Source organism: Panulirus ornatus, chromosome 67, assembly GCF_036320965.1.
Source record: "Panulirus ornatus isolate Po-2019 chromosome 67, ASM3632096v1, whole genome shotgun sequence".
In the NCBI taxonomy this organism is placed as follows: Eukaryota; Metazoa; Arthropoda; class Malacostraca; order Decapoda; family Palinuridae; genus Panulirus; species Panulirus ornatus.
The window spans coordinates 10,980,626-10,990,739 of NC_092290.1; the positions used below are offsets into that span (position 1 = coordinate 10,980,626).

General features: G+C 45.8%; 1 protein-coding gene and 1 long non-coding RNA gene across 2 annotated transcripts; one reads left to right on the top strand and one right to left on the bottom strand.

The window, feature by feature from the left end:
• Window positions 1-1,162: 1,162 nt before the first annotated feature.
• On the bottom strand, window positions 1,163-8,623 carry LOC139747035 (uncharacterized). Its single transcript, XM_071658776.1, has 3 exons — window positions 8,308-8,623; window positions 5,815-6,196; window positions 1,163-2,923 (listed from the first exon to the last, which is right to left on the bottom strand). Exons 1-3 carry the CDS (start codon window positions 8,318-8,320, stop codon window positions 2,809-2,811), a joined length of 510 nt encoding a protein of 169 aa, XP_071514877.1. The 5' UTR covers window positions 8,321-8,623; the 3' UTR covers window positions 1,163-2,808.
• LOC139747036 (uncharacterized) lies at window positions 2,319-5,790 on the top strand. The gene is made up of 2 exons (XR_011712299.1): window positions 2,319-2,453; window positions 2,516-5,790. It is a non-coding gene; the product is annotated as an uncharacterized lncRNA (long non-coding RNA).
• Window positions 8,624-10,114: the final 1,491 nt, after the last annotated feature.

Sequence of the window (10,114 nt, forward strand, 5' to 3'; positions counted from 1 at the left end):
AAGGCGACAGCTGGACGGGTGAGGGAGAGTCTGTGGTCATTTACCATTTGCCTCCTGTCCTCAACAGCTGAGGTGAGGCAAGAGGGAATCTTCAGTGTCACCAATTATGGCTGCATCGTCTGTAGACCACCTGATACTGACCCACTCAACCAACTGTCTGGGATGTCCTTGGTGGGTTATGGTGGTGAGGGAGGTGTATGGTGGTCAGGGAGATGTATGGGGGTATATGGTGGTCAGGGAGGTGTATGGTGGTCAGGGAGGTGCATGGTGGTCAGGGAGACATGTAATTCAATGTCACAACAAGACACGTTTAACCTGTTTGTTGACATGCTGGGGGTCATTCACATGGCTCGACCCCAACACCAGGTTGGAGGAGTTAAGCTAACACACACACACACACACACACACACACACACACACACACTTAGACTATTAGTAGTCACTCATTACGAGGGGGTAATTAATGTACTACATATATATATATAACAATAATTTATTAGATAAATATGAAATAATTAATCTATACAATAACCGTAAATGTTTATATTATTACAATAGATAGAATATATATATATATATATATATATATATATATATATATATATATATATATATATATATATATATATATATATATATATATATATATATATATATATATATATATATATATATATATATATATATATATATATATAAGCTTGGATGGCTTATGGTTGTGAAGAGATAGTCTCGTTTCAGTCAAGCTTTGTACAGGTTGTAGTTGTAAAGTCCCTCGGTTGAAGGTCACATCTACATCGGTGGATCGTAGAGGTCATATTGTATGTGTCACAGTCATGTAGGGTCATGGTTGTGAAGGTCAGTGAGCTACGACAGGGTTGTAGAAGTCGGGGTTTGTACTGGGTGTGGGTTATAAGCAAGTCAGGTTTGTAAGGGGAGTGATTGTAAGAGTCAGGTTTGTAGGGGTGGTGTTTGTAGGGGCCAGGTTTGTAGGGATGGTGTTTGTAGGGGGTCAGGTTTGTAGGGGTAGTGATTGTAGGAGTCAGGTATGTAGGGGTAGTGATTGTAGGGGTCAGGTATGTGGGGGTAGTGATTGTAGGAGTCAGGTTTGTGGGGGTGGTGTTTGTAGGGGGTCAGGTATGTGGGGGTAGTGATTGTAGGAGTCAGGTTTGTGGGGGTGGTGTTTGTAGGGGGTCAGGTATGTGGGGGTAGTGATTGTAGGAGTCAGGTATGTAGGGGTAGTGATTGTAGGAGTCATATTTATAGTATTCAGTGTTTGTAGGAGTCAGGCTTATACAGGTCACGTTTATGGATGTCATGTTTCGTAAGAGTCAAGTTTGTTGGAGTCAAGGTTGTAAGTCAGGGTTGTAAGACATGACTGTAAGTCACGTGTGCAATAATCAGCGTAATAGGAGTCATCATCAACATTTGTCTGTGTCATAGACGTCACGACTTCAGGTTATAGGTGTCAGGGTTGTAGAGTTCAGGCTTGTAGCTGTGTGTAAGGGTGGTGAGGGGTTGTGGTGGTTACAGTGGAGTCAGGTCTGTAGGAGCTAGATGTGTGTAGGTAGAGGATTTAGAAGGTAGGGTTGTAAGTATGATAGTGGTAGAGATAAAGGGCTGTGGTATGGGATAGTTACAGAGGTTGTAGTTGTAGAATGCATGGTTGTGGCGTCTATAGTTGTCCGTCTTGTTTGCCAACATCAGGGTTAAAAAAATAGGTCATTGGAGGTTGTCAGGAGTCGTGATTGTAGCTGTCATGGTTGTAGATGTCGTGTTTGCAGACGGGTTGTAAATGTTGCTTGGGGGTTCAAGGTTGTAGACACGGGTTTCATAGGTTACATTCGTCTTCCTGGACACAGTCTTGTCAAGTACTATTCGTAGAGGCATGGAGGTCATATGTATGGAGGCCAGGGTTGTAGTAATCATAACTGCTGAGGTCCTGTGGTAGTCAGGGTTGTAAAGATCGTATCTACAAAGGTCATTGGTTTGTAGGGGGGGGGTTGGTTATATCTATATGGAGGTCATAGTTGTGAGGGTAAAATCTATAGAGTTCAGGGTTGTGGAGTTCATATGTGTGGACGTATGAGTTGTGAGATCATATCTATGGAGGTCAAGGTTGTAGTTACCATTTCTATGGATGCTATGGTTTTAGAAATTATATAATACAGATGTCAGGTTTGTAGAAGTCCTATGTATATGAGGGTCAGGGTTGTAGAGACCATATCTACTGAGGTCAGGGTCGTAGATGTCCTGTGTATATGGGGGTCAAGGTTGTAGAGATCGTATCTACTGAGGTCAGGGTTGTAGAAGTCCTGTGTATATGGGGGTCAGGGTTGTAGAGATCATATCAACTGAGGTCAGGGTTGTAGAAGTCCTGTGTATATGGGGATCAGGGTTGTAGCTGTCCTGTGTATATAGGGATCAGGGTTGTAGAGATCGAATCAACTGAGGTCTGGGTTGTAGCTGTCCTGTGTATATAGGGATCAGGGTTGTAGAGATCGTATCTACTGAGGTCAGGGTTGTAGAAGTCCTGTGTATATGGGAATCAGGGTTGTAGAGATCATATCTTCTGAGGTCATGGTTGTAGATTCCTATGTATATGAGGGTCAGGGTTGTAGAGATCATATCTACTGAGGTCAGGGTTGTAGAAGTCAGGGTTGTAGAAAGAGATCGTATCTACTGAGGTCAACTGAGGTCAGGGTTGTAGATGTCCTGTGTAGAGATTGGGTTGTAGAGATCGTATCTACTGAGGTCATGGCTGTAGAGGTTCCTATGTATACGGAGGGCCAGGGCCGTAGGGGCAGTCTACTGGTACTTCTTCTCAGCCTCCTCTATGGACCTGTAGACGGAGTAGGAGGAGGAGGAAGATGGGCCGTAGTCGTAACCGCTGCCGGAGGAGGAGAACCCAGTGCCGTAGCTCCTGTATGTCACGAAGTCGGTGGGAGGGAAGGAAGGAGGCAGGCCAGTGAGTACAAGTCCATCTATGTACAGTATTTACAACTCTTGGATAACCACAGTACAATGGAAAAAAATAAAATCATATTTACAACAGTTGTGAGGCAGGTCGAAAGTAAAGATTAGTTACCAAGTTGAGCTAGAGACTTAGTGATGTTAGGGGGATCTAAGTTTTTCTATATCTGTGGAAAGTTACTGTATAGAAAAGGTTGAGGATGATATATACAATATGTCTGACCAAGAACCCAATGTAAACCATATGGAGATGCAGTGTTTGCCAAGATGTAGACGGTAGAAAAGAATCTGTCTCTATTTTCTTTTTCTCTCAAGCCATAGCAACTGTCTACATGCTCGACCGTCTACTGGGCTACTACGTGATCATGTCCTCTATCATGATGACGCTCTGTAGGGAAGATGGCGAAAGACCTCCGAGGATAAATGGTGGCCAGGGTTGACTATCGGATTTTTGACTTCATATCTATACAACGTATATCATAATTCATGACGTAAAAAAGCACCTCTGTCCATCATCACTCAGTGTCAGTAGCTGGACTGATCATATATATATATATATATATATATATATATATATATATATATATATATATATATATATACATATATATACATACATACGGACAGTATGGGTAAGAGGTATCTGAAGAAGTATGAGCAAAGAATCAGATGGTATGGACAAAGGAATCGTTACAAATGCATAGCTAATGGTTCTGTGTTTACTAAGCTGAGAGCAAAGTTGATACGTGTTGAATAGAGTTACCTGATCGTCTAACTATTTACAAAAGAGGTGCAAAGTGATGCTTGGTTAGGTACAGAAACATCCAAAACAGATTTGATACATATGTACAACAGAATCCTTAAAGTAATTGGCATATTTACAATAGAGCAACATTCATAATGGCTCTGCTACTCGCTATTACTTACTGTTTTCCATGGAGACCAGGCTTCGAAAACAACCGTCTCGAACGGAGGCAAGGGGTGGAGCACCGTTGGTGTAGTGACGCCAAGGGGAAAAAGAGTACAGAGAGAGTCAGAGACGAATGGTTAACGTACGGTACTTTGACGTGATGTGCCTTACCTTGCTTGTGGTGTGCCCTGGGACTAGTAACTATAAGCAACCGGAACCAACGTGTGGACATTGATGGTCACTCATAGTAGGCTGAGGCCATATACACAATGTTCGTTTTTGGGTGGTTGGGTTGAAATTAAGGCCTATGAACTGCCAGGGACGTAATAACCATTAACTTCAACTTATAACTAACAACCAACTTCGAGTTATAATCAACAACCAACTTCGAGTTATAACTAACAAGTGAAAGATCTTCAATACCTTCAAGTGTCCAGGATAGCTGAAGAGTCAAACACTCTCTCACTCGATATATGGCTCGTTTTTGTTGTTGTGGTTGTCTTGGTTTGAATCGCAAGAGTTGCCATTTATCACAGAAAGTTGCAGGATACAGCAAGCTAGAATAATTTCGTACAATTCGACTTGAGTGTATCATAAATGTCGTGGTTGTATAGGCTAAATTGAATCGATAGAAATGAGAGCTCTTTTTTTTCCAGATCAAAATCTGCCGTGCTGGGTGCTACAAATATGTATGGAAAAGAGTTTTCGCGTACTCATAAATCCTTTAAGATGACGAGAGATCGAACATCAAAACAGGCTTCCTGCCTGCGCACATCTGGGACATTGCTAGAGTTCGTCACGGGTCCTGCGCAGGCGCGGACATTCCTCTCTTTATTTACACTTCCATCAAAGCTTCTGATTTGTTGATGTCGAGGCCTCTGTTTAGTTGCTGTTGAGGCCTTTGATTGGTTGCACTGAGGCTTTTGATTCATTGATGTTGAGGCCTCTGATTCATTGATGTTGAGGCCTCTGATTCGTTCATGTTGAGGCCTCTGATTCAGTTATGTTAAGGTCTCTGATTCATTGATGTTGAGGCCTCTGATTCATTCATGTTGAGGCCTCTGATTCATTCATGTTCAGGCCTCTGAATCATTCATGTTGAGGATTTTGACTCGATTAGGGTCCAGACCTCTGATTCGTTGTTGCTGAGGCCTCTAGTTTGTTGAGGTTCGGAGTGAAAGAGGTTTCAAGTGATCGGGGCCTAAACATGCAAGAGGGTGAGAGACGCGCTCGGGATAGAATGAATTGGAACGATGTGGTATACATGGGTCGATGTGTTGTCAATCGAGCGAACCAGAATGTGTGAAGAGGCCCGGGGGAAGTTATGGAAAGGTCTGTTGGGCTTGGATTTGGGATAAGGGGCTGTGGTTTCGATACATTACACAAGACAGCTAGAAAATGGATGTGAGCGCATGCAGCCTTTTTTTGTGTTTGTTTCTAGCGCTGCAATGACCATTTCATAACAAGTTCTGATGCAGTAACCTATGGTAATATGGGTCTGTCTCACACAAGGACACGCATTCGATGGGTAAGGCGACGGCATATGACTCCTCCTCACTAGTGAGTCCCGATTTCCTCACATGTACTCACCTGCGGGTCATGGTGCAAAGGAAAGGCTCCCCTCATTGGACAATATGCACTGGGGGAACACGCCCGTGTACGCTCAGCTCTACTACAGCTCTCCCGCGTGTGGACGAGAGAGAGAGAGAGAGAGAGAGAGAGAGAGAGAGAGAGAGAGAGAGAGAGAGAGAGAGAGAGAGAGGGGGGGGGAGTTGAGACTGGTCTCCCGACACGGGAAAGCCTCAGAAAAGAGAGAGAGAGAGAGAGAGAGAGAGAGAGAGAGAGAGAGAGAGAGAGAGAGAGAGAGAGAGAGAGAGAGAGAGAGAGAGAGAGAGAGAGAGAGACTCTTCCCCTTTCGACAATATACTCACTTATTCCCATACAGGCCTCCTAAGAGGCCGGTGCCTGCGCCAAGGAGGCCAGTGATCACAGCCACAGCGATGGCGCCCAGCACCAGAAAGAGGAGGGTAGTCAGGGCGTCGGAGTCGATGGTGACGCTGATGTTGTTGGGGTTCGCCAGGCCTAGAATTCCCCGACCCTCCCACTCTGGCTGGTCGCCCTCCTTGGTCCCCTCTGGCGCTGCTGGCGATGGACCCTCACCCGCGTAGTTCGCCTCTTTCGCAGGGACCTCTCTGGCCACCCGGAGGGCGTCGGCGACCCTGCCCTGCCTGTGGCTCCCTGCGACGGAGGGGTTCCGTTCCTGGACCGCCTGGCTCACGACGAGGAGGGACAGCAGGAACACGGCCAGTGTTCCTGTGGATGGAACGTTGCAGATTATAGTTCCTAGCGCTCCTACCCCGAGCAGACAGACAGATAAGAAGACAGAGGCACAGACAGACAAGAAGACAGAGGGACAGACAGATAAGAAGACAGAGGGACAGACAGACAAGAAGACAGAGGGACAGACAGACAAGAAGACAGAGGGACAGACAGACAAGAAGACAGAGGGACAGACAGACAAGAAGACAGAGGGACAGACAGACAAGAAGACAGAGGGACAGACAGACAAGAAGACAGAGGGACAGACAGACAAGAAGACAGAGCGATAGACAGACAAGAAGACAGAGGGACAGACAGACAGACAGAGAGTCACACACATGCACAAACTTATACAATCACACAAACTAAACAAATACACAATCATACAAGACAATAACATATAAGGAGAATAATAGCCATTTCATTCTTCAAAACGCAAGTAATCTAATACGTGAGATGCATTGTAATGGTTCCCCTTTACTTATCATCTTTTTTTTCTTGATATATACACCCATGCAAAGTACTGGAGTTGCGTACCAATGCCTGCATCAAGATCGGGCCTTGCTGAGTAACACGACGGAAATAGAAATTGTCAACCGTGTTTTTAAGATAATGAGAGACTTACCTTTTGCAAAGGAGCTGAGTGGAAAGAAAAGGAAATGAGACGATGAAAAGTTCCACTCCCTAGTCGAGGAAGAGAAGAAATAGACATCGTTGTGGATAGAATTCAGTCATAGAATTCAGTCGCGCATGTGAATCAGCCATTTCATTTATCAAATGGAGACTCTTCGATTTCAATGAGAATCTGATCATGCATCCAAAATACCGCCTAAAAGACATCTGATCCAGATATCTTTTCACCAAGGTTGATGCGCAACGCTCTCCGTAAAGTAACGCGATGTTCATTTTGCGATTATCCCCAGAATTGCATCTGAGTCGCAAAAAATCACGAAAAACCCACAAAATGAGTGTCATCAGACAGGAATTATAATCCATCATCTGAAGCAATCTGTGTGTACCCAGTTATCTTTTCTCCCAACGGGAACCGCACTCCGAAATAACCAGCTTCTCAAGAATGAACCGGGTGAGCCACTGAGGTGGTGTGGGTGGGTGTGTGGGGTGTGTGGGTGTGGTTACCACAACGTTCTGCTGCAGGATCCCACGTACACCTCGGGAGCGTATGTGGTCTCAGGAACCATCCTCAACTCCTGAAGAAGGTGTGTGTGTGTGTGTGTGTGTGTGTGTGTGTGTGTGTGTGTGTGTGTGGCAGGTCACCACAACACTCTGCTGCAGGATCCCACGTACACTTCGGGGGCGTATGTGGTCTCAGGCACCATCCTCAACTCCTGAAGAAGGTGTAAGACCATGTAGTCTTCAGTTGGTGGATGATATACGGACGTAGCTCTGACGCTGACGACTTCCAGCGATAACCCAGGGCAGCTGATGAGCCTAGAGCTCACAGAATCCACCAAGGCTCTGAGGTAAGGTCAGGTTACATGTGTCACGCGTATCTTAACGTAACTAAAGACCTTCCTCCTCCTCCTCCTCTTCTCCTACTCGCAGATCCAACTTGCCCCACGTTACGTGACAGTGACGACTGGAGTCCTACGTGTGATCTTGGTTGTACAGACAAAACTTCGCTCTGATGTCTGTGTGGTAAGTTGACATTAGGTCACCTCGCCACCATGGAGCCTCCCAATTCCTGTCTTAACTTTTGGTCTTGATTGTAATACGATCTTAGACACTAACGTTATCTCGCAAATGACTGATTTCTCTTTTAATGATATACCCAATAGCTTTTACTTCATGACCCCAAATAGTAACGAAGAGGGTAATCTCCAGGAATATACGGATAGATCAAGGATGAACCCTTCGACCATCCTTCCCGACCATACATCACAGGATCGAAAGCTCCTGTACAGCATCTGAACCTTCTACCGTCGTCCCCACTGACGGTCCGCACTGACAGAGAGACGGAGGCTGCAACACAGTAGCCCACACGGCCTTCCCGTCATCCAAGGCAAGCCTGCACAACCCTCTAGCCGATACTTCTCCCCCGTATTTAGTCACGTAACGGAGCCGGACTTTCTTGTGAGGGTCCTTACCGTGGGCGTGCATGATTGAAGCAGGCTTCGTGGGTGTTGTTGAAGATGGGCGTTCAGTGGAGGAATATATTGACTACGATGGGCGTGAGGGTGTGGGTGTGAGTCTTGTCAACACCGATGGTGAAGTAGGGGCAGGGCACAGATGTTGGGGTAGACGGCACAGACCGGTGGTGTAAAAGTACGGGCGTTTGTTGGGTGATATAGAGGGATGGTGGGTGATGGGTGTGAAGGGTGGTGGGTGAGAGACGAGGTGGTGGGGCAGGAGCAGAGACGGCAGGAGGGAGGGTTGGAGGGAGCGAGGGAGGGAGGTACGACCGCGACAGCAGACTCAGAACTGCCGGCCCGGTCTGTGCCCCTTCCTTAAATACAGCCCAGTGTGCCCTGCACCAGGGGCGCTCTGCCTCATCTGGGTCAGACGCCAGGTCATGTACCTCCCACCCATCCCCCCTCCACCTCCCCACTCTCTCTCTCTCTCTCTCTCTCTCTCTCTCTCTCTCTCTCTCTCTCTCTCTCTCTCTCTCTCTCTCTCTCTCTCTCTCTCTCTCTAAGTCTCTCTGTGCTAATTTTTCTCTTCCTGCATAATTCTTCCAGCGTGCAAGCATAAAACACAGACTTCACAACTCAGCTTTCAGAATGAACTTTCTGGTAAAGATGGGGCAAAACAGAAAAAGAAAAAAAAAAACAAGAGTTCCCACACAAGCAGACTTCCTCACACACACACACACACACACACACACACACACACACACACACACACACACACACACACACACACAACACACACACACACACACACACACACACACACACACACACGCACACACACGTGTCGCGTCAAGCACCATTAACTCCATAAAAAAAAAGTTATACACGAGAGGTGAGCATAGCAGAGTTCTCGTTGGGGGTCATCATGCTCGGAAATCCATTGTTCTAGTTCAGGCGAGAGTACAGGGGGTAGAAGCCAGTGTCTGAGGCTCTCAATACAGTTTCCCAGGTCTATTACAGACGATGACATGGTGACTGTAACCCATCTGGAGAAGTACAGGAAGGTACAAGCTGGGAAGGAAATGACTAGCTGGTCTTCATCACTGGGTTCTGCTTGCTGATGACTGCCACAGCGAGTTGGGGGTGAGGAGGATAAGGAATGCCGTGTGAGTTGGTGAGGGAGGAGGAGAAGCAAGGGCGTGTTGCTCGTGCAGAAGGTATGATCGGATTTCCAGTAGGTAGCTGCACACTGGGATGTCAGCTGGAGAGTATCACAACCCCTCAAGTGAACATGAAGGAAGGAATTAGAACACATACCCACGACGCCAGGTGGATGTGAAGGCGCGAGCGGGACGACATTCAGCCAGATGGGAAGGAGCAATGGATTGTTTTCTTATCTTTTGGAGGGTGTTAAATCTTCGTAATAGGTCCTTCGTCGACATCCATATTCTACGTCAACGTATTCTATAATAAACTCAGAATTAGCTCTTATCATTTGAGTTTGATATTCTATAATAAACTCCCAATTAACTCTTATTATTTGAGTTTGATGACTCTATTGTCACTACTTGACCGGGCGGAGGATCGCAGGGGGGAATTTGATTGCCCTACACACTAGGAATGAAAGAAGAATTATCATCATATTCTTTCATGTGAATCCCCTATACTGTGGCTGTAGGTGAAGGACTGAAGGTGGGAGAAAAGAAACGAAGAAAGACTTTACAATAAATCTTAATCATATATGATAATCATATTAATCATATCTTAGCCATAGAACACTATATACTGACATTAATGACCGTGTTTACTTTACCATCGATAT